The following is a 25730-nucleotide window of genomic DNA, read 5'->3' as shown; positions in this document are numbered from 1 at the left end:
CGTTGGGGTTTTTCTGTAATTATTGTATTGTTTTTGCCTTACAATATAAAGCTCCTTGGGGCGACTGTTTGTTTTGATTTGGCGCTATATAAATAAAATTGATTTGATTTGTTGACACCAAACAAGACAAAGTAAACGTTTTTAAGGTAAATTATAAAGGTAAAACCAAAAGCGGTCAAAATGGCCAATTATACCCTGGACCCCAGGGGGTTAAAGTATTTGAATCTAGAAGAGCACTCTGCTGAGATTAAACAGTATTCTCTTAATTTTCCTTCTACCTCTTTCTTTTGGTTTGTTTTGATGTCTTAATTTTGTTTAAATATAATACAATGCTGAATTACCCTCAACCCTATGAGCATGTACCTTTTCATGGTGTCTACAAGAGGGAGTGCGTGTGAGCATACATGAGCTTTTGAAAAGACTGGAAGTTGCCTTTGACGTGAGCGAGATGTCTTGTAGATCACTCCAGAGGTGTTATCAGGTTACAATAACAGTGTTTTCAGTTTTAGAAGTGTTTATTTCTTGCTAACTTTTACATAATATATGAGAAACATGTTAGATTTACACAGAAACACAGCGGTTTTGGAGTGGATTCTGCCATGTTGTGTTAGCAGCCAGAGAGAGACCAACCAGTGATGTCACGGTGCCTCTCTACTCTGATTGGCTGTCACCCCTACACCCCACCCCCATAAACAAAAAAAAAATAGATTTGCATGATTCATAGCATAAAAATAGGAAACAGAATGTGACCTTTTGACCTCTTAAAATAGGTCAAGGTTAGCCATCTCTGAACTTGTCCAAGGTCCGTGTCCCAAGAATGTTCCCTGTGAATTTGAAGACCCTGGCAGTAATTGGACTGGACTTTACTGGATGAATGGTTGCAAAACCTTCGCAATACCCGATGGCCATATTTTGATGGCCTCAGGTAAAAATTATCCTGGATCCTGGTTCAAAATTAAATGAACTTTTCTTAGCCACATCTTCATGTAATATTGTTAACCTCTGTTCATGTCCCTTTGAGATATTCTGCTGACAAACAGAACCTCTGTGACAACACTGCAGCGTTACTTTATGCTGCCAGCTCTCCTTCTCTTCCTCCTTCTCAGCTGCTGGGAAAGTTGACATTCCAGCAGCATGTTTCTCTGAACCTTTGCAGAAGGTAAATCAGGGTGGAGCACAGAAATAAATCTCATGAACTTGCACCTCCGCAAGAACAAAGGGGAAATGTAGCAGCTCGACTGCTCTCAATAAACATACTTTCTCACTGTGCATGAACATCGATCACTTATTGTTTGTGTTACTTGTGAGATTACTTGCTATCCAGCATGCAGGAGCTTCATTGTTGGGGACCTCAACTGCTGGAGAAGGTCAAGGATTTTCCTACTTTTTTTCTGGCCACAGCAGGCAGATTGTTCGTTTTTAGCTGTGGGGATGGAGCAGATGTCTGCCTGGGTGGTTGCCATCCAGGACCAAGGTGGTTCTGTGACAAGTTTGATGTAGAGACACGCAGCACCAACACCTGGTCCCAGACCTGACCTGCTGTTTCAGTAAGATGTGGGTGGAGCAAGTATTTCAGAATTGAAGTTACCAAGAGAAAGTGTAAAACAAAAACTGTAATTATTGTCATATTATATTTAGGGTTGGGAATCGGGAACCGGTTCTTTTCAGGTATTGTTAAGAAATTATTCGATCCACCGACATCAATAGCCTTTTTGCTTAACGATTCCCTTATTGGTCCTTCAGAGCGGCTGTTGTTTTGAGGGTGTTTGTTGGGAAAATGGTAATTTCTCTACATTGATTCCAGTCCCTGCAGCGGGTCTGTAATCAACCATTTCTGCTGCACGGCTTTGCTTTGAACCTTGAACCAATGAAGCAGTGCTTCGATCTGCTGCTTTGTTGGTTCATTGTTTTGCTCCTCTTAAGAAGCGGCAACTCCGCTTATTAACCCCTCTCAAAGCCATTAAAGAGACAGACAAGAGTCCCGGCTGTAATGGTTAACATCTTTAAATGTCTTTGACAGAAGCTGATGAATAAATTGTGGATCACAATCAGTGTAGAGAAATGATCATTTTCACACCCTCAAAACAGTGCAACGCCCCAACTGCGGCGTCATTTCTGCAGAGACGCTGTTCCAACACTGGTGAGAAGTTCATATGGATTATCTCAACAAAGAAGTGCTCACTATCACAGATTTAGACTGGTTTGTGAACAATATTTGAGGGAAATGGTGATATTGTGTATGTGGAAAAAGTTTGAGATCTTGAGTTCATCTCATACAAAATGGGAGCAAAACAAAAGTGTTGGGTTTATATTTTGTTGAGTGTGTATATATATATATATATATATATATATATATATATATATATATATATATACAGTGGTCCCTCACTATATCGCGGTTCACCTTTCGTGGCCTCGCAGTTTCGCAGATTTTTTTAGTGCAATTTTGCATGTTTCTTCTTTTTTGTTGTGAAGGTGTAGGAACACGGACCCACAACAGGGGGCGTTAAATGAACGGACAATGGATAAGCCAAACAGTAACAATTTAATGTTGTGAAGTGCACAACGGAATACAGACAAATACAGTTTTGGTACCACAGACAATTAAATGTTGAGTGACGTATGGGCAGGCTTGAGGATAGGAGGCGTCCGTCCTGAACCGAGCCCGATCCCACACGGCCCTCACCGCCAACGGATCTGAAGAACACCGGAGCTGCCAAGTCCTGGAGCCCCAGGTGGCCACCATCTCCAGCTGTCAGACCGGGTACTGCTGGCAGAAAACAGAAACAGTTTTGATGAGTGTGAGTTGGCACACTCAGTAATTCCACCGTCTGTGTTCTTATGGGAGGGAGCACCTCCACCTCCAATCACACACTCGTGCAGCTCCTGTCTAACCCCTTATCTGGTTGGAGTGTGAAGCGAAGCCGTCGCTGATCACACCAAACTCCAATCCCACCGATAAGCCACACCACAGGAAAGCGGCTGCAAAAAGAGTTTAAACTAAGACACAGTTTAGATTCAGCAGAGAAATTACCTCCAAGGTAGCTGATTTCTCGGCGGGGAGGTGGAGTTGCAGTCCGGCCTTTATGGTGGTGGTGATGTGATGTGGATGAGTGACAGCTGGTGCTGATGACGGGTGACAGCTGTCACTCCCGGTTGCTATGACGCCCTCTCGTGCTTGAAGCCCGCACTTCAAGCAGGGCGCCATCTGGTGGTGGTGGGCCAGCAGTACCCCCTCTTCAGCAGCCCACACAACAGGACCCCCCCCCTCAATTGGCGCCTCCTGGCGCCCGACCAGGCTTGTCCGGGTGCCGCCGGTAGAAGTCGGCCAGGAGGGCCGGGGTCCAGGATGAAGCTCCTCTTCACCCAGGAGCGTTCTTCGGGTCCATACCCCTCCCAGTCCACCAAATACTGGAACCCCCGGCCCTTCCGACGGACGTCCAGGAGCCGGCGCAAAGTCCAAGCCGGCTCCCCGTCAAAGATCCGGGCAGGCGTCGGCGCCGGTCCCGGGGCACAGAGGGGAGAGGAGTGGCAGGGTTTGAGTCTTGACACATGAAAAACCGGATGTATCCGCAGCGAAGCTGAAGCTGCCAGCTTCACTGCTGGGCTGAGGACTTTTAGGATGTTGAAGAGTCCGATAAATCTGTCCTTTAGTTTCTGGGATTCCACTTGTAGGGGAATGTCTTTCGTGGATAGCCAAACCGCCTGCCCGGGCTGATACGTAGGGGCCGGGGCACGCCGGCGGTCTGCATGGGCCTTGGCCCTCGTCCGGGCTTTGGGCAGAGCGGGCGGTACGCCACACCCGACGGCACCTTCTCAGATGGGCCTGGACCGAGGGTACCCCGACCTCTCCCTCCACCAACGGAAATAATGGGGGCTGGTACCCCAAACATATCTCCAATGGGGAGAGGCCGGTGGCAGATGACACTTGGCTATTATGAGCGTACTCGATCCAGGCCAGATGGTCACTCCAGGCCGTCGGGTGTGCGGAGGTCATGCAGCGGAGGGCCTGCTCCAACTCCTGATTTATCCGCTCTGCCTGCCCGTTCGTGTGGGGGTGGTACCCGGACGAGAGGCTTACTTTGGCCCCCAGTTCCCTGCAGAAACTCCTCCAGACCTGGGAGGAGAACTGGGGACCATGATCTGAGACAATGTCCGATGGAATCCCATGCAGACGCATGACATGGTGGACCAGGAGGTCTGTAGTCTCCTGGGCCGTCGGGAGCTTCGGGAGGGCCACGGAGTGGGCCGCCTTGGAGAACCGGTCCACTATCGTGAGGATGGTTGTCTTGCCCTGGGACGGCGGGAGGCCCGTGACGAAGTCCAGGCCGATGTGAGACCAGGGGCGATGAGGCACGGGCAAAGGCTGGAGGAGACCCTGGGTTCTTTGGTGGTCCGCTTTGCCCCTGGCGCAGGTGGTGCAGGCCTGGACGTTCTCCCGGACGTCGGCTTCCAGAGACGCCCACCAGAAGCGCTGCCGGACAACTGCCACGGTTCTTCGCACCCCTGGGTGGTAGGAGAGCTTGGAACCGTGACAGAATTCCAGGACTGCAGCTCTGGCCTCTGGTGGGATGTACAGTCTGTTCTTGGGGCCGGTCCCCGGGTCAGGGTTCCGTGTCAGGGCCTCCCGGACGGTCTTCTCCACGTCCCAGGAGAGGGTGGCCATGACAGTGGACTCGGGGATGATGGTTTCGGTTGGGTGTGACAGCTCGGTCCTGACTTCCTCTTCGTGCACCCGGGACAGGGCGTGAGACCGTTGGTTCTTCGTCCCGGGGCGGTATGTGATCCAAAAATCAAAACGCCCGAAGAACAGTGACCAGCGGGCTTGCCTGGGGTTCAGACGTTTGGCGGTCCGGATGTACTCCAGGTTCCGATGGTTTGTGAAAACCGTGAATGGCTCCGAAGCTCCTTCCAACAGGTGTCTCCACTCCTCCAGAGCCTCCTTCACCACAGGAAGTTCCCGATTGCCGACGTCATAGTTCCTTTCAGCCGGGGTCAACCTGTGGAAAAAATAGGCACAAGGGTGGAGAACCTTGTCGGACTCCCTGCTCTGGGACAGCACGGCTCCTATCTCTGAGTCAGAGCCGTCCACTTCGACTATAAAATGGCGACTTGGATCAGGCTGCACCAGAACTGGCACAGTCGAGAACTGGCGTTTCAACTCCCTAAACGCGGCTTTGCACTGATCCGACCAGGTGAAGGGGACTTTTGTGGAGGTCAGGGCTGTCAGGGGACTAACCACCTGACTGTAGCCCTTGATGAACCTCCGGTAGAAGTTTGCAAAACTGAGGAACTGTTGCAGTTTCCTATGGTTTGTTGGTTGGGGCCAATCTCTCACCGCCGCAACCCTGGCCGGATCAGGGGCAACGTAGTTGGAGGAGATTATGAACCCCAGGAAGGACAAAGAAGTACGGTGGAACTCGCACTTCTCGCCCTTCACAAACAGCCGGTTCTCCAACAACCGCTGCAGGACCTGACGTATATGCGTAAGATGAGTCTCAGGATCCGGGGAAAAGATGAGTATATCGTCCAGATGTACGAAGACAAACCGATGCAGGAAGTCCCGCAAGACGTCGTTTACCAAAGCTTGGAACATCGCGGGGGCGTTAGTGAGGCCGAACGGCATGACCAGGTACTCAAAGTGACCTAACAGGGTGTTAAATGCCGTCTTCCATTCGTCTCCCTTCCGGATCCGAACCAGGTGGTACGCATTTCTAAGATCCAGCTTTGTGAAAATTTGGGCTCCATGCAGGGGCGTGAACACTGAATCTAACAGGGGCAGAGGGTATCGGTTGCGAACCGTGATCTCATTCAGCCCCCTGTAATCAATGCATGGACGGAGTCCGCCGTCTTTCTTGCCCACAAAAAAGAAACCTGCACCCATCGGGGAGGTGGAGTTCCGGATCAGCCCGGCAGCTAATGAGTCCCGGATGTAGGTCTCCATTGCGGGGGGAGGGTGAGTGCCAGATCTTTGCTGAAAACGTCAGCAAGATCGGGGTACTCACTTGGCACCGCCGTCAGATTGGGAGTGACTTTAACCTCCTCACTAGCTGTCATACCAGGCGGAACCGAGGATCCGAGACATTCCCGGTGGCAGATCTCGCTCCACTGAGCCACAACCCCAGACGGCCAATCAATCCGGGGATTGGATACCCCAAAATCACACAGGAGGTAGAAGGTGTTACATAAAACACAATCTCCTCCCTGTGATTTCCAGACACCACCAATGTCACTGGCTGTGTCTGGTGTGTGATTAATGGAAGAAGGGTGCCATCTAGTGCCTGTACCTTCAAAGGTGAAGGTAGAGCTACCAGAGGCAGCCCGACTTCCCTTGCCCATCTGCTGTCCAGCAGATTCCCCTCCGACCCCGTGTCCACCAGTGCTGGGGCGTGAAGGGTTAGATCCCCACTCAGGATCGTGACTGGGATGCGTGCAGATTTTCGGGGTCTCCCCGCGTGGGTATTGTGACCCACCCTTAGCCCAGTCTCTAAGGACGAGTGCTGCTGTATTGACCGTTTGGGGCAGTTTTTCTGCGTGTGCTCGGTTGAGCTGCTGTGAAAACACTCCCCACGGAACAGCCTCCTTTGTCTCTGATCTGTTCGCCTTTTGGCCCTGCTCGTTTCCATAGCAACGTCAGCAGGGGGAGCTGTCGTCACGTGGAGTGCCCTGGCTGTGGAGCGTGGGGAAGACGGCTCCCTTTCGGACCCGGGAGGAAGAGGGACGGCTTGTGCCTGACCACGCCCTTCGTCTCACTCCCGTCGGTGTTCTGTTAATCGGTTGTCTAACCGTATAACTAGGTCGATAAGCCCGTCTAAATCCCGCGGCTCGTCCTTCGCCACCAGGTGCTCCTTAAGGACCAGAGACAGTCCGTTTACAAAGGCGGCGCGGAGCGCAACAGCATTCCAGCCGGCTCGCGCTGCCGCGATGCGGAAGTCGACTGCATACTTCCCTGCGCTACGACACCCCTGTCTTATCGACAGCAGCACGCTTGAAGCGGTCTCGCCTCTATGAGGGTGGTTGAACACCTGTCTAAACTCCCTCACAAACCCAGCATATGTCGTTAGGAGCCGTGATTTCTGCTCCCAGAGCGCCGTAGCCCAGGCGCGTGCCTCTCCTCGAAGCAAATTTATAACGTAAGCCACCCGGCTAGCGTCTGACGCGTACATGATGGGATGCTGTGAAAAGACGAGCGAGCACTGCATCAAGAAGTCCGCGCACTTCTCAGCACAGCCTCCGTACGGCTCCTGAGGGCTTATGTATGCTTCAGGGGAAGGTGGGGGGGTTCGTTGAACGACCAGTGGAACGTCTGTTTCTGGCATTCGGTCAGCAGGAGGAGGTGCTGCAGCAGCGCCCTGAGCACGCGCTTCCACCTGGGCAGTGAGAGCCTCCATCCTCCGATTGAGAATCACACTCTGCTCAGTGACTAAGTCCAGCCGAGCAGTGAAAGCGGTTAAGATTTGCTGCAGCTCACCTAACACGCCTCCTGCTGACGCCTGTGCACCTCGCTCTTCCATTGGCTGTTCAAGCGATGGTTGATGCCCCTCGGGATCCATGACGCTGGCCGAGAAATCCTGTTGTGAAGGTGTAGGAACACGGACCCACAACAGGGGGCTTTAAATGAACGGACAATGGATAAGCCAAACAGTAACAATTTAATGTTGTGAAGTGCACAACGGAATACAGACAAATACAGTTATAGTACCACAGACAATTAAATGTTGAGTGACATATGGGCAGGCTTGAGTATAGGAGACGTCCGTCCTGAACCGAGCCCGATCCCACACGGCCCTCACCGCCAACGGATCTGAAGAACACCGTAGCCTCCAAGTCTTGGAGCCCCAGGTGGCCACCGTCTCCAGCTGTCAGACCGGGTACTGCTGGCAGAGAACAGAAACAGTTTTGATGAGTGTGAATTTGCACACTCAGTAATTCCACCGTCTGTGTTCTTATGGGAGGGAGCACCTCCACCTCCAATCACACACTCGTGCAGCTCCTGTCTAACCACTTATCTGGTTGGAGTGTGAAGCGAAGCCGTCGCTGATCACACCAAACTCCAATCCTACCTATAAGGCACACCACAGGAAAGCGGCTGCAAAAAGAGTTTAAACTAAGACACAGTTTAGATTCAGCAGAGAAATTACCTCCAAGGTAGCTGATTTCTCGGCGGGGAGGTGGAGTTGCAGTCCGGCCTTTATGGTGGTGGTGATGTGATGTGGATGAGTGACAGCTGGTGCTGATGACGGGTGACAGCTGTCACTCCCGGGTGCTATGACGCCCTCTCGTGCTTGAAGCCCGCACTTCAAGCAGGGCGCCATCTGGTGGTGGTGGGCCAGCAGCACCTCCTCTTCAGCGGCCCACACAACATTTTTCTTTTTTTTTTACAGCGCATTATGTTCTGCGTCCTCATCAGGCGGGCCGGTCGGCATCACTGCGATTGCTCTCACTGCCTCCGATGCAGACTCGGTAAGCGCTGCAGCGGGCCACTCACACCGCTCCACTGTGCTGTGCGGAGTTGCAGCCAAAAATCTGGCAACTTGTCCAGAGACTATGCTCGCTGTTTTTTATGCAGAGTGCTCCAGCAGCCTGCAAGGATAGAATTCAGCAGCGCTGCATGGTCTCAGTAACCGCAGCCGCAGAGCTCCGTGGCCACTGAGAGAAGTTTGTTTCTTTTTAATGACTTGGATTCTTTGCGGGTCCCGCAACGGTAACACCGGAGGCAGTGAGCGAAGGGAGAGCACGCGCATTGTGTTCTACGTGTGTCTGTTTATAAGAATCTTCTCACCCAGAAGAAAAAAAGAGCGCCAACAACTACCAATAACTGTGTTCTTCACTCTTAAAAAGACACCTGCACTGAGGTGTGACTCAGTGGAAAAACACGCTGCGCAGCGACACCAGGATGAAGAGGCGTGATCAAAGGAACTGTGAAATACTGGTCAGTCAGTATTAATAATTTCTTATGTGTCCAACCTCGTAGGTTGATCGTTAAAATTAAATTTGTTAGTTCTAAAAGCCTTCATAATTATTTATAGGAAAACGTTCTATTTTTATTTGTCAAACAAATGTTTGGGCCTGAAAACTGTTTTTGATCTTTGGTTTCATTCTATAATACTGGTCTTATTTTTCTACTAAGGTTTGAACTTTGAAAGTGTTTACACAGGACAGAAAAGTGAGAAAATGTGTGTAGTGAGGGGCTTTACAGCCTTAAAACATCTATAATAATTTTAAAAACAACGCTGACTACTTCGCGGATTTCACCTATCACGGGCTATTTTGTGTATACACATATATATATATATTCAGAATCGATTTTCGATTCAGAGAGCTCTGAAAAATAGTTATATTACTTAAAAATGTTTATGTTTAAGAAAATGCAGCTTTACAAGGTTAATCAAGTGATTCTAGATGTAAATTTACTTATCTGCTTTGCTCGTTCGGAGTTGGCTGGCAGTTTAGCGAAGCGCTGGTCTGTAGTCGGCAGATACCGCTTCTCCTCTCTTTTAGCTCCGGGTGATTGCATCGCATATGGGCTTGCGGATTTGAAGTGTTTCCGAAGTACTTGTCTTTCATTTTGCAGATTTTGCACACTGCATAAGTCATGTCAAGCTCCTTCTTACGCAGCAAATAATAAAATCCAAAATGCAAAGACAGTGCTGGCTGAATTAGCTTTTTGTCTGCCATGCTAAGGTACAGCCATTGAACTCTGCAGCTCACGAGTGTTTGAAGCACGCCGGACCACCCCCTCGCGGGGACGCTGTAGTACGGAAGCCGTTGCCTGACAAACAGTACACGCAGTGAGTAAGCAAGAAAATGTTTTAAAAAATGCTTTTTAAAAATCGATTCTTGGACATTTTGGATCGATTCAGAATCATAGTAAATAAGAATCGCGATTCGGACGGGAATCGATTGTTTTTTTTTTTTTTTTTTTTTTCCGACACCCCTAATATATATATATATATATATATATATATATATATATATATATATATATATATATATATATATATATATATATATATATACGAGGTCTATTAGAAAAGTATCCGACCTCATTATTTTTTTCAAAAACCATATGGATTTAAATCATGTGTGATTGCGTCAGCCAAGCTTAAACCTTCGTGCGCATGCGTGCGTTTTTTTCACGCCTGTCGGTTGCGTCATTCGCCTGTGAGCAGCCTTTGAGTGAGGAGTGGTCCACCCCTCTTGTCGTTTTTTTTTCATTGTTTAGGGATGGCTCAGAGACTGCCGCTTTGCTTGATCAAAATTTTTTCAGAAACTGTGAGGCACATCCAAGTGGACACCATTCGAGAAATTCAGATGGTTTTTGGTGAAAATTTTATGGGCTTCAAAGAGATTACGGAGTGTTACTGTCGCTTTAAGGATGGCCCAGAGCGACTGGTGGTGCGCCACGCTCCGAAGCCGCCATCGACAGGCTGAGCGACCATTTCATTTCTAAACGGATGGCTGTATGGATCCGTGAGCATCGTGTGCAGTTTCTCTGGTTATTACAAGAGCTGGACATCAACCATTTTCTGGCGGATTTCACTTTTAACAAGAGATTTTGTCATGGAAAGCCGAGCGGAGGCTTCGCGCGTCACGATGGATTCGCTACTGGAACAAGACAAAACCACCTCCATTTTGGTCTCACAGGACGGCTTTGAGATGGCGTTCATTCAGCTGTCGGTGGTTTTTCCATTGAGTGATTATCCGAGAAATTGTTGATGTGCCTGGACATGCCAGAACATGTCCTGTGAGGCTTCATCACGGCATTGCTATGCGCCATGCGGCACCTCCGCGACGCGCGAAGCCTCCTCTCCTCTTTCTATGACAGGAACTCCTGTAACAGTGGAATGTGCCGTTCATTTCCAAACTGGACGCTGTGTTTTATCCGGGATGTCATCTGACTAGCACAGGAATTGTGAAAAGACGTGGACATCAGCACTTTTTCGGCACATTGAGACAGACGTGCGGAGGAATTCCGTGCGTCGCAACGGTGCCATTCCTAAACAATGAAAAAACGACGATAGGGGTGGACCACTCCTCACTCAAAGCCTGCTCACAGGCGAATGACGCAACCGACAGGCGTGAAAAAACTCACGCATGCGCACGAACGTTCAAGCTTGGCTTCCGCAATCACACGTGATTGAAATCCATATGGTTTTTTAAAAAAATAATAAGGTTGGATACTTTCTAATAGACCTCATATATATATCTTTGGATGTGTGATTTGATCTGTGGGAATTAAAATGAGAATCGATTTAAAATTGGCAAATTGATCTTTTCAACCCAGCACGAGTTATTAATCCTCTGGGGTCCGAGGGCATTTTTTGGACAGTTCTCTCGCCTGGCATAAATGTTTTATTATTGCTGTTAACAGCTTTCCCTGCATCCCACAATCAGGTTTTGTGTCTCTTGTGTGCTTTCAGAATATGTATGTTTTTGTTGTGTTTTTACAATTAAAAATAGGCAAGGAAAAAATAAAGCAAACCATAATTTTCCACACACATTTATTCAAAACACACAGCAAACTATAATAAACAACTGTTTTGACACTTTATATAGGTAATTTGAGGTCTTGTGTAAAAGACTGTACAACAAAAAGGTTCAAACAATAAACACAAATGCACAGTTTGAACAATATATACAAAATGGTCTATGCATTTTGTTATATTGATATGGTAAACAGTGCTTTACACAGAGAAAGCAACAGAGTTATCCAGTAACATTCACATGCAAACTAGTGGAGCAATCCTGATAGTTACACACTCTTTGTTTGAGCACGTGAGATTGGCACCAGATGCTCTCCGTCTGCTCCGTGTGCTTCACTGATCGCTGTGTGTAATAGCGCAGGGCACACTGAGTATGTACTAAAAGTATGTACTCATTGGAGCACCCAGGGGGCTATTCAAATGGGCCAACTAGTAACAGATCACTCCTGAAAATGATCTTTGACTTTTCATGTGAGGTAAATCTGCCCTACGATTTGATTTTGGAAAACCATGTGACTGTGAACCAATTCTGATTGGACACTCATATTACGCACGTCATCACACAGCTTCTATGAGGAGTACAAAGATGGCCTATGGCTGGCTCGAAAGTCCACAGAGTTAACTTATCAGCCAAAAAAAAAGTAAGTTTCTATCTCATATCATTAAAAAGTTATTTATAATTTAGTAAAGCTTGGTCTTAGCTGTCGTATACGACTGCGTCGGCCCCAGAGGGTTAATATGGGTTACTAGATTTACAGGCATGTGGTAGAAAACCAGGACATTGCAGTTTGTCAAAACATTTGCATCTGTAGGACAAACCGCACGAGCTACATTGCATAATAATCACAATGATATATAATCTGTTCTTTAAAAAGCCCAAATTTGATACAGCTTTAATGCTGTGTTTACACAGAGGCAGGACGCATTACGAATGTCATTATTTGCATCATCCTTGGCACATTCCTGACATTCTTAATGTGAGTTAACGCATGTGAATAGGTTTCTTAATAGTGCGTGTTGGTGTGTGATATTTGTGATTTTCGTGGAGCATGTTATTGCCTGTCAAAAAATCTACCACGAATGTCACGCACCACCCTCATTTCGCCTCATGTCGTGGAGGTTGCAACTGAGCATTTTGATCCGTCTTGATTAGTGGTGATCTTTAATAGAGCATGACAGCGTTCTTCTCTGATGTGCGCACAATTAAACCCTGCTGCACCGTATTCAGTTTCATTGCTGCAGTATACTGAAGGACAGTGACGCCAAGTCCACTAAAAGTCTCGTTCCAGTGCTCATCAGCGCGCTCCTGCAGGTGTTCCACCTGCTGCTACTGCTGCTGCTGTACCTGATGTTTGGGAAAACGAGTGAGACGAGACCCACGTGGAGCCACACATCTGGCTCTCTCTGCGCCACTTCATGGCACAGAGCCCAACTAAGCATGCAGTAACAAAGTTCTTAAGCTGTGGATTAATCTGGATTTTGAGGAGCAAGCTGGAGTGATCTGAATTGTTCAGCAGCAGACGGTAGAATGAATATGGGTGTGTGTGTGGAAACAATTCGCCTTATTCACAACGTGACAGAAGTAACGATCCACTGTTACACGCAAAAGCACGGAACATTATTCTTGACCGTGTGTAATGGTTCCTGATAATTCGCCAGCAACACGTGCCATTAATCGTAACGCATGGTAACAGGTTGCAGCAGTTCCTGAAGACACCTGACGCCTCTGCCCCAAATCATCACATTCGTGATCATTGGCCAAGAATGCAGACTTCTTGGCATTCATGACTTGTCATCAATATGTGTAAACGCAGCATAAGCTTTAAGTGTGTCCAAAAAGTCTTTAGAGATTTCCCCTTCATAGGAGGCCAGAAGAGACTCCGCTATTGCTGGATATTTAAAAGAAACAAAAATCTTTGTTTCAATGAGCAGAAACAAAAAAATGAGAATTTGTTCTGTGGGATCTAGGGACCTTCCTGGTCGAAGGAAGAAGTAAAGACCACGTGATCATGTGGTGTGATTCTGCTGCTCTCTGTGTTAAAATAAGATCATGCTGCAGTTTGAGCAGCAGAAATAAAATGACAAATACGCATGTGTTTGTTTTCATCTTCAAACATAAAGACCTGTTTCTGTCTGATTCTGTTTATTATTATTACTGTTATGTTAACGATATATTTGGATTTATTGATCAGAATGATTAAATTCAGACTGGAGCCCTTCATGATTCGTAGCTAACATGCATAATTCAGTGAAGTTTGACATGTTGCTTCCTTCAGGATCACTTGGTTGTTTGAATAAGTTTGAAGTTAAAATTTGCACTCATATTAGTGTTGCGCTGCAGAACAATGAGCCGCAGTATTAACCATTAAGGACATGTCATTAAAAGTTTTTTTTTTTTTTTTTTTTTGCTGTCTTTGGGCTACTGTGTGATTGTGTTTGCAGATTATTTTTAGTGTGCCGGTCACCGCTTTGGGATGTCGGCTCTGGGTTTTGCCGTTAACGGCTGTGTGTGGTGTCAAAGTGGCACTGAGCGAGCACAGCTAGTGTTTTCAGGGAAGTGATGTGAGAGTCTTATCAGGAAGCTGGTTTCTGGCCCAGTGCACTTAAGGCAAGAGGATTAGACTCCAGAGTATTATTAGAGCTGCTGATTATCCCCTTACCTGAGCCACCTAATTCCAGCTCCAGCCTGTTTATTTAGCAGGAAAGTGGAAAATTGTTTGAATTGTGCTGAAAATGGTGAATTGTGTGTTTGCTGTGCTTCACTGCTTGGTTGAGTCTTTTGGTGTTGGTGGCTGAACTCATTTTGTGGGGTTGATGTGATTAATGCGCCGCCAACCGCGGAGGCCAGCAGTAAACAAAAGAAAATTGTCTCTCCAAATAACTGCTCCCTTCCTTCAGCAGTGAGCTTCTGAAGCTGTAAGACTTGTTTGGATGTAATTACACACTGACTGCTCGTGGCCAACGACAGGCTTTAAGTCCCACGCTGGCAGTCGTTTGCCCACCCTCAGCTCAAAAACCTTTCCCACACAAAACCTCACTTCTTCTGGGACACCAGCTACAAATAATTCTGTGTTAGTGCTATAATGGGAAATACAAAATTAATCAACTAAATTTGATAAATCATTTATGAATCCAAAAGTACTCCTCTGCTTAATGCCATGTAGTTTTTCCTCAGTTGAGCTCTTGTTTGTGGAAAATGATCATCACAGCTGCACAATCATTAAAATAATTAATAAAAATGAGTTATTTATGTTCTTTGTGTATAATATTCTCTTTTCTTCACAGTGTCCAGGGAGATGAAGATTAATCGTAATCAGGCTCCGCTGTATGTGAGTATCAATGATTTTGCCACTATGTGCACGATAAACTAAACTATTAAGTGCAGATATATTTTACACAAAGTGGTATGGTGCCGTATGGCCCAGTCACATGGCACTTAATGAAGGGCAACAAAGCCCTAATGAAGCTTGGGAACCACCACAGTCTTGGTGCTGCTGGATCTTAGTGCTGCATTTGATACTGTGGATCATCATATTTTACTCAATAGGCTGGAAAATCACTTTGGGATTACTGGAACTACTCTCGCCTGGTTGACGTCATACCTGTCCAGTCGCTTTTACTGCGTATTGTGTAATGGCATCTCCTCTGATTGTAGGGACATGAAGTTTGGGGTTCCTCAGGGATCCGTTTTAGGCCCCCTGCTTTTTTCCCTTTATGTAGCACCTCTTGGGAATATACTGCGGCGCTTTGGGATTTCCTTTCATTGCTATGCTGATGACACTCAGTTGTACATGCCAATAACTGCTGGTAATCTCACTCACATAAAATCTTTGGAAGATTGCCTTGCATCAGTAAGAAGTTGGATGTCTAATAACTTCCTACTTTTAAATTCTGATAAGACTGAAGTTATGGTTCTTGGTCCAGCGAGGTACTGGCATAAATTTGATCAGCTAGCACTTAGCTTAGGTCCGTCTGTTATACATCATACGGATAAAGTGAGGAACCTTGGAGTAATTTTTGATCCTACGTTGTCCTTTGATCTCCACATTAGAGACATTACGAGGACTGCTTTCTTCCATTTGCGAAATATAGCGAAGATTCGTCCCATCCTGTCTATGGCTGATGCTGAGACTTTGATTCATGCATTTGTCTCTTCTAGATTGGACTATTGTAATGCTCTGTTTTCTGGCTTACCGCAGTCCAGGATTAGGGGTCTTCAACTGGTTCAAAACGCTGCTGCCAGACTTTTGACACAAAACAGAAAGTTTGACCACATTAAACCCGTTTTGGCGTCCCTGCACTGGCTTCCTGTTCCTGCAAGATCAGATTTTAAAGTACTGTTATTAGTTTATAAAATCGTTCATGGACTTGCACCTCCCTATCTGGCTGACCTGGTAAGCCCTTATGTACCAGCTCGGGCCCTGCGTTCTCAGGGTGCAGGACTTCTGTGTGTTCCCAGGGTGAATAAAAAGTCTGTATTCTTTTATAGTTGTCTTTTTTTATGGTCTTTTTTTTTATTCTGTTTTAAATTTTTTATTGTTTTTTGTGTGAAGCGCCTTGAGACGATTTTATCGTGAATTGGCGCTATACGAGGTCTGTCAATAAAGTAATGGTCCTTTTTTTTTTTTTCAAAAACTATATGGATTTCATTCATATGTTTTTACGTCAGACATGCTTGAACCCTCGTGCGCATGCGTGAGTTTTTCCAAGCCTGTCGGTTACGTCATTCGCCTGTGAGCACGCCTTGGGAAGGAGTGGTCCCGCCCCCTCGTCGGATTTTCATTGTCTGGAAATGGCGGAATGAAAAGGACTTTTTTTCCATCAAAATTTTTTCAGAAGCTGTTCGAGACTGGCACCTGGAAACCATTCGAAAAATTTATCTGGCTTTCGGTGAAAATTTTACGGGCTTCACAGAGAATAAGGACTGTTACTACAGCTTTAAGGACTGCTTTAAGGACGGTCAGCGCGCCGCACTCCGAGCTATGACGACGAGGCACAAACCACCGGATCATTTCTAAGCTGATGGCTCTGTGGATACGAGACCGTCGTGTGCTCTTTCTCTGGTTATCACAAGAGCTGGACATCAGCCATTTTCCGGCAGATTTCACTTTTAACAAAAGATTTTGTCATGGAAAGCCGCGCGGAGGCTTCGCGCGTCACGACCGATTCGCTGATGAAGCGAGACAAAGGAACACCTCCGTTTTGGAGTATTAGAGGACAAGTTGGGACATGTCCAGCTCTCCACAATTTCTCTTATACTCACTCGACTGGTAAGCACTGAAAGCTGAGATAGGCATGTCCCAACTTGTCCTCTAACACTCTGTTACATATGTTATATCTGTTACATATGTCACAGAGGTGTTAACCCTCTTGCCGTGTTCACCCCCCCCTTACTTTAGTGTTCCTGGTCAAATTTGACTGATCTTAATCACCACCAATTTTTTAGTTAACATTCTTTTTTTAGCTGTGAATACTGTCTGAGTAGTGGTTAACATGAATAGCTGCAGTGAAAATTCAAATGCGCACTGAAATGTATTCCAAAATGAACATGAAATGGCAATCCAGAGAGCAAACTCTTCAACATGAAGTCATGTGTGTGTGTGAGAGAGAATTCATGCACATGAGTGGCATTGAATCAACAGACCCATGTAGGCTTGAAGGCCGACCAGGTCTAATTCTCTCCAGGTGTCCCCAAATACACGCCTCCCCTCCAGGTTTGTCATCTCCAGCATAATTCCCTCAATGGATGCTGGTAAAAAGAGCTGGAAGCTGGACTTGATGTCATCCACACGAGATGTTGCATACTGTGTTGGGCGTGGCGTCATCTTTATAATGTTTTCCACTCTTGCTCTACCTCCTCTGTCCTGGGCGGATGAAGACACCACTCTCCACTCTGCGACTGGAATGTCTCCTCAGGTGCCTCTTCCTCTCCGTCTGTTGACTGGTCCACCTTCTCAAAGTCTTGATCAAATTCGGTGTTGTCCTCCACTTCCAAGACGTCCTCCTCGATCTCTGGTTCAGCTTCAGTGTGCTCTTCATCTGGTTCTAAAATCTGGTACAGAGCCTCTGGCAGAAAACTGCCTGGTCAGTCACCTACTCATTGTGCTGAGAGTAAAAGGAGTGCAAGGCAAACATCAAGCTATATTTTATGGGTCTGTGTGAAGATATGATATATTGATTGGTCTGGAAGGTGTCATTCACTGGGGGGAGTAGGCACAACAGCACAGGCAAGAGATGGTTTTACAGACACCTGTCTAGTCTGTGTGACAATATGATACATTGTTTCATCAGGAAAGTGGTTCACGTGGGAGCATCGGCACCTAAGTGCAGGAAAGAGATGTGTAGCAACAAAAGACACTGTTTAGTGTGTGTGTGTGTGTGTGTCTGTGTGTGTGTGTGTTGGGGTGATGTGTATGGGAATGTTTTGTCATCTGATGGATAAATATAATCTGGATACCCATTCATTTCCTATGGCGGTTACTTTTGAGTGGGAACACCACAGGTGTAACAAGGTTGACTAAACCACTCAAAATTCAGTAAAAATGGTGATCATTACTTTTAAATGCACTGTCGTCTCACAAACTGTCTGCGGCCCTTGGACCCAAAAAGAACAATTTTACTCTCATCAGTCCACAAAATATTCCTCCATTTCTCTTTAGGCCAGTTGATGTGTTCTTTGGCAAATTGTAACCTCTTCTGCACATGTATTTTATTTAACAGAGGGACTTTGCGGGGGATTCTTGCAAATAAATTAGCTTCACACAGGCATCTTCTAACTCATAGCACTTACAGGTAACTCCAGACTGTCTTTGATCATCCTGGAGCTGATCAATGGGTTAGCCTTTACCATTCTGGTTATTCTTCTATCCATTTTGATGGTTGTTTTCCATTTTCTTCCACGCATCTCTTTTTTTTTTTTTTTTTGTGTGTGTGTCCATTTTAAAGCATTGGAGATCATTGTAGATGAACAGCCTATAATTTTTTGCAACTACGTATAAGTTTTCCCCTCTCCAATTAACTTTTTAATCAAACCATGCTGTTCTTCTGAACAATGTCTTGAACGTCCCATTTTCCTCAGGCTTTCAAAGAGAATAGCGTGTTCAACAGGTGCTGGCTTCATCCTTAAATAGGGGACACCTGATTCACACCTGTTTGTTCCACAAAATTGACGAACTCACTGACTGAATGCCACACTACTACAACCCCTGGCAATAATTATGGAATCACCGGCCTCAGAGGATGTTAGAGAGAAAACTGACCCACCTTTCGTCAAAAAAGTGACAGCTGCCAATCAAAATCGACTATGTCACTAAGCCCCGCCCCCTCTATGATGTCACAGCCAATCAGAATCGATGACGTCACTATGTCCCGCCCCCAAGCCCCTCCCCTAGTCCCGCCTCCAAGCCCCGCCCCTTATGACATCACAGCCAATCAGAATCGATGACGTCACTATGCCCCGCCCCTTATGACGTCACATCCAATCAGAGTCGATGACGTCAGTATGTCCCGCCCCTAAGCCCCGCCCCCGGCTCCTCCCCTAACCCCGGCCAAGCACCGCCTCCAAGCCATACCTCCCCTCCCACCCAGGGTCTAATATTTTAATATCATTTTATTTCATGAATTAAAGAATGATTAAAAATACCTAGATCTTTTTAATGTATTAAAGAATTAACTAATTCTGAAATAATTAAACATAAATCAGTGTCTATTATTTAATGCCCCTTTAATATTTTTAATTCTTAAATTATTACGTTTCCTTTTCTGTTTTTTAATTCGTAAATTAAAGAAGGGAACAAATAGCCGTCTCTCGGCTGTAAGTCTTTGCAGCAAGACGGTCAAATACCCACGCATAGAGCCGCTCGCGGAAACATGACCCCACGGCTGTAAAACCTGTTGCAGATGCTAACTGTGTCTGTGTGTGTGCGTGTGTGTGTGTGTGTGTGTGTGGCGTGACACCCGCTGAGCGGAGATGCTGCCCCAAGGTGATGAACCCGAAGAACAATAAACAATGCTCCTTATCACTCACACCAGATGATGTTTTCTTTTAAGATATTAGCCGATCGATCATGGGGCGCGGGACACCCGCTGAGCGGAGATGCTGCCCCGAGCCCGAACAATCAACAGTGCTCCTTATCACTTACGCCAAACGGTGTTTTTTAGAGCAAAAGGTGAGGAATTACGCCCCGCGGACGAAGAAGGGTTTAAAAATCCCCTTTCCGACGACAGAGTGACATACAGTATTCACCATGGCGAGACGAACTCCGATCCTCCGCTACATCTGCGAGACCCCGGTTAACATCACCATGACAACAGAAGGCTCGCTCGCTCCAAAAAAAGCGAGAATGTACGTCAGCCGTCTGAGCCAGCCGATACCGGAGGAAGATCTGACGTACAGCCTGGAGGGGCACGAACGTTTAACTTACACGTTCGACCCGTATTATGCCCAAGTAAGTTTCTTCACTCTGGCCGAGGGTGAGACTGCCACTCGAGGAACCCCACGGGTGGCGCTTACTTCCGCCGATTGGGGTGTCTTCTCCGCGGCGGCAGGCTCGATGATTCGCGACACGGTCAACCCTGAACCTCCAGGAGATCGGACGCCGGAAAAGAAGAAAACACGCTTCCAACTCACCTGGCTCAGCACCCAGGGGCCGCGCTATAGGGTGATATTTCAGAGTGGACCTCCTGACACTGTCTCTGAGGGTGAAATTAAGTTGGAGCGGGTTAGTGCCAGCGGCCACGTCAGAAGCGTCACAGCTGCGGCTGAGAGCTGGCATGAGATGTTCAACACCTGCAACGACAGGATTACGGGCCTCTTTACAAGGTGCCTGGCCTGGAGGGACGTTATCGAAGTCCGAAAAAACTTGGCCCCTCTTTTTACTTTAAAAAAAAAAAAAAATAAATAAAAAAAATAAAAAATAAAAAAACTCTGACGTAGCTCCTCCCCGCATGCACGGGGATTTCTATAAAAACCAGGGGACCACATCTCATTCAAGCATCGGACGACGAACCAGCATGAGCTCCTCAACCTCTCCCATTGCAGCGGCCGACGACATCGCTTGTGACTGCGGGCTCGACTGTGGAAGAGACCCGCCCTCCCTGAGCCAGGCTTCACGGACCCGCGGCGGGTACGAGAGCCCGTGGGGAGTTCAGCTCGAGTCGGTCTGGGGCGAGATCCATCCTTCTCACGCGCTTTCCAGCCCGGGAGGCGTGGGGTCTCTTCCCGCTGTCACGGAGGCCGCGAGTCCGCGGGAGGTACAAGACCTCGAGCCGGCTGAGAAATACGCCACATCTTTCGCATCTGACCGGCCTGACGGGTTCCTGTCAGAGGAATTCCTGAAAACGGTGAAAGTCGGCATGTCACACTTACTTTTGGCTGTGATCAAAAGTTACAGACAAAAACTCTGTTACGGGTGTGAGATCGATCACCCCAGCCAGCGCCAGCACGAATGCCTGGACCTGTTAAATGAATATTTCTTTACCGGACATTTTGAGAGATTAATGGTGAGACTCTGGAGACCGACCTTCATCCCGGCTGTGGTAAAGCTCCTAGCCCAGCGCTTCCTCAACCCATCGGCTGCGAGGGTTCAGGGGGCGGTAGAAAACATCCTCACTGAGCTGAAATACACTGATAATTTTGAAGCAAAGATCAACGAACTGTACACGTTTCGGTGAAGACGCAGATCTCGACCTGGAGGGGATGGTAGCCGTCTATAACCCAGACGACTGAAGAAAAAACCTGCTCTTTTTTTTGTTTGTTTTTTAAATATCATTATATTGTTTTACAGTCATGGGTAATTGTGTGATGATTCTCTTTCAAAGCTTGCGGGAAGTTTATATTATACGTGGACTCTCGTATAAGCTGGAGCGGGTAGTCATTCGCAGGCTGGAGATCCCAGACGCCCCGCCTTCGTGCGCTTTGGAGAGGGTCTTCGACGTTATCAGACGTCGCCCCGGGCCCGGAGTCTGGACAGATCATATCTACAGCGCGGCTCTCCATTCATCTGAAAAATCTCTGTACAACGTATTACTGAAAATCTCTGTTTTGACCACTGACGATTTTACACGGTGTAATACGATGCACCTGCTTACATTATACACTCTGTTTGTGGATGTGATAGCGTGCTGGGTGACACAGATGGGGCTGTCCAGAGGGGAGATTGTTCCTACACTTTTACAGCTGAATACTGAAATAAACCGTAAATGCGGGGGAGATGTATTACTGAGAGTTTTCCAGTTTTGTACGTGAACGTATACTTTTTTCCTTCACGTATGCTGTGTTTAATAAACATGAACAATTGCTTTTTTCTCTGTGTGTGACTTTAATGAATGTAATAAAGCACATATTCTAAACCTTATACGGCCTGTGTTCTTTCCTATAATATTGTTGAAAAAGGGTGAAATGTTTTACAAATCAAATTTATATAGCGCCAAAACCACAACAAAACAGCTGCCCCAAGGCGCTTCATATTGCAAGACAGAGTCATACAAACGAGGTTTTGGTGGAAAAAAAGGTGCTCGTATGAATTAATGAGGGGTTTTAACACGGTCTTATTAAAAGCTCGAGGCTGCTCTGTGAGCGCTCTCCGCGGTGCTGAATCAGAGTTCAATTTAACGTTTCCAAGAGCGCCTATTTAAAACTTATACTTTTTTCCTTCACGTATGCTGTGTTTAATAAACATGAACAATTGCTTTTTTCTCTGTGTGTGACTTTAATGAATGTAATAAAGCACATATTCTAAACCTTATACGGCCTGTGTTCTTTCCTATAATATTGTTGAAAAAGGGTGAAATGTTTTACAAATCAAATTTATATAGCGCCAAAACCACAACAAAACAGTTGCCCCAAGGCGCTTCATATTGCAAGACAGAGTCATACAAACGAGGTTTTGGTGGAAAAAAAGGTGCTCGTATGAATTAATGAGGGGTTTAAACACGGTCTTATTAAAAGCTCCAGGCTGCTCTGTGAGCGCTCTCCGCGGTGCTGAATCAGAGTTCAATTTAACGTTTCCAAGAGCTCCTATTTAAAACAAAAGACTAATATTTATGGTCGCTAAAACATTTAAAAATGCAAAAGGACTATCCGGTTCATCATTCTGAAGAGATCCGTCTTAAAAGATGGGTGATGAGGGTTTAATGAAGGATGTATATTATAGTCCGGTAAATCCGGGGAGTTTTGGAGGGCCGGAGCGTTTACGCAGGGCTATGACCGATCAACACGGCTCTAAAATTCGTATGAAGCATATCAGAGATTTCCTGTCGGGGGAAGATGCATACACATTACACAAACCTGCCAGGACGCATTTTCCAAGAAATAGAGTATTTGTCACAAACCCGCTTAACCAATTTCAGGCGGATTTATGCGACATGCAGGGGTTATCAGATTTTAACGACGGGTACAAGTACCTGCTGACCGTTATCGATATCTTCTCAAAAAAAGCGTATGCCAGACCTCTGAAGTCAAAGCAAGGGCGCGAAGTCTCACAGGCCTTTACCTCACTCTTAAAGCAGAGCGGGGTGCCTCTGAAGATGCAGACTGATGCCGGGAAAGAGTTTTTTAACAAACCGTTCAAGGATTTCATGAAAAAACACCGGATTCTACATTTTGCCACCGCAAGTGATCTGAAAGCCTCAGTTGTCGAGAGGTTTAATCGCACGCTAAAGACGAGAATGTGGAGATATTTTACTGCTAAAAACACGAGAAGATACATCGACGTCCTACCGTCTTTACTCACGGCTTATAACGAGAGTTATCATAAAAGCATTAAGATGAGGCTGAATGAGGTTAATGATCGAAATGTCGATCAAGTGTTTCAAAATTTGTACGGGGCATCCACCCTACGCAGGAGGCCTGTGAAGTGTAAATATAAGGTCGGAGATATAGTCAGGGTCTCCAAGCTCAGGGGAGTTTTTGATTAAAAAAAAATCAACAAAGTTTTACGGATTAAATGTTCACGGTGTCAGAATGTATACAACGTACGCCGCCCGTTTATAAATTGAAAGATTATGACGGCGAGATCATTGAAGGTTCATTCTATGAACCGGAATTGCAGAAGGTTAAAATAGCAAAAGACAGACCGTATCAGGTTCAAGAAATTATTCGTGAACGTTTTACCAAGGGAAAGAAATTTGTATTTGTCAGATGGAAAAATTGGCCCGAGAAATTTAACTCCTGGGTTCCCGCGGACCAGCTGATGGCCGTATAAATATGAGAACTTCCATCTTCAACCGACATATGAGAAATGGATCGTGATCTGAAACACGGGTTTTATATGACTCTGCCTTCAAACGCCAGCCTAAAAGTATTCCCGGACAACACAATTTCATGCTACCAGGTGGACTTGGCTCGACACCTGGATCTAGAGGGTGACTGGGATGTGGCGCTGACGGAAATTTCTTATCCGCACACCTGGTTAAATATCCCGGAAAAGCCTTCCTGTACGTTCCAGGTGATGAAAATTACGGGCAAGAACAAACTCGCCGTTAACTCGCGATATTTTGACACGGGATATTATGATAACTTTGAGGTTATTGCAGGGCTGATAAACCCTCGTTTGAAAACTATAGATCCGAATCTGACTTTAAAATATGACGATATCCAGAAAAAGTTTCTGTGGGAAGGAGACGGTACCAGCCAGGTATATTTTGAAGCCCCGACGGCGTACATGCTGGGGATGCACCCTAATCAATGGCTGAGATGCGGACCCGGGGTCACGAGCTGTCCCCGCTACCCCGATATAAAAGCAGGGATGTATCACCTGTTCTGTTATACAGACGTTGTACAGCCTCAGGCGGTGGGTGATGCTTTTCGAAATTGGAGGTCGTTTCGGGGAAATAATTACAAAGAAATTCAACCCCGCTTATTACATCCCGGTCTCCAAAAGACATATTGAGACAATACGCATCGAAATCAAAAGCGATCAAGATCAAACGGTGGATTTCAGATACGGTAAAGTGGTTGTCACATTACATTTTAAACCGGCGGGATAAAAAAAAAAGGCTGGGGCAGCGCACTTTTCCGCCGTTTGTCTGATGTTATTTCCGCTCGGCGGAACGGAATGACCGAGTTGAAGCATCTGCTGTGGAGTGAGTAAAAACATCTTTTGCGCCGCTTTGAATGCCATTATCCTCTGGGTACTATTAGACTCGTTATAACGGGCAGGGCCGCGGCGAGCAGAGGCAGGAGAAAGCCGCCCGTCTGAATCAACGCTCCCCGCTTCTTTTTATAACTGGTTTTTCTGTCGGCCAGAAGACGTAAAACTCTTTTTCGTTTTTTCAAGGCCCGGAATTGAGAGTCGCTCAAGGCGATATTCCCCTTTAATATATTCAAAGCGATCTCGGATAAAGTTTTCAGAAGCTCCGGCCTGCAGGTCTTCAGGCTGTAGTGACGCTCCCTCACCCCGGCTCTGATTAGCGCTTTAAGAGCGGGGGCGTTCCTTTTTAAAAGAGAGCTCATATCCGTTTATCTTTCTGTAAATAAACTGTGGGCCACTCGTGCGGGAGTAATCCCGATCTCAGTCTGAACTGATCTGGACACTCCTGCGTGCAATCCAGTAATAAATACCCGTAAGGTACGCTCGTAGCATCATCAAGTGCCTCCAAAAAAAATTGTTTTCTGCCGGGAAACATTTGCTGAGCCAGAATGTTCATCTGTAACTTGTCTCTGGGATTTTTAAACAGCACCATATAATTACAATTCAAACTGATGGTTCGACTGTATTTCCCTTTATGAAACACGTTCTGTGTAATCATGATGACGCTCATATTCCGGTGATGTCTGTACTGGGTGAAAATTCTTACAACTTCAGGATGATCCGTTGCTTGAAAGATGAGATCGTCCAAAATAACCAGATGGCTCTGACCTTCAGGGAAAAGGCTGTCGTCCAGAAATGAGTCAGGGAGTCCTCTTACAAATTTAATATTTTTATTCTTCAGTTCAGAATACAGAGGTTGTTCAGACGTATACAGCCATACAATGTTGTCAGGCACATATCTCATAGCGTGGCTACAATTTTCCAGCAATGTTTTCACAAACACAGTCTTTCCCGAACCACTCGGTCCAACGATGAGACAGGAGAATGGGAGCTGAAGTCTGGGGTCAGTCTCCACCGTATTTCCAGAGTGAGACATGTTTCAAAATCCGAACGGTTCGGTTTCCCCGTCCTTTAAAAGACGCCGCTTGTCATACACCACCCTGAAGGATTTTTGAAATGACACGTTTGTCAAACTGAAACTGCTTTTATGACG

The 25730-nt window shown here is 46.4% G+C and overlaps 1 protein-coding gene across 1 annotated transcript in view; it reads left to right on the top strand.

The window, feature by feature from the left end:
• Positions 1–25730, top strand: part of LOC117523087 (A-kinase anchor protein 13-like) — a 425195-nt gene that overhangs the window by 102951 nt on the left and 296514 nt on the right. The window contains exon 2 of the mRNA XM_034184506.1: positions 14772–14815. Within this exon, the coding sequence (XP_034040397.1) occupies positions 14783–14815 (33 nt within the window). The 5' untranslated portion in view covers positions 14772–14782. The remainder of the gene's footprint in view (positions 1–14771; positions 14816–25730) is intronic.

This window comes from Thalassophryne amazonica, chromosome 2, assembly GCF_902500255.1.
Source record: "Thalassophryne amazonica chromosome 2, fThaAma1.1, whole genome shotgun sequence".
NCBI lineage: Eukaryota > Metazoa > Chordata > Actinopteri > Batrachoidiformes > Batrachoididae > Thalassophryne > Thalassophryne amazonica.
The sequence above is the reverse complement of the archived record's forward strand: the minus strand, read 5'-3'. Positions and strand labels throughout refer to the sequence as shown.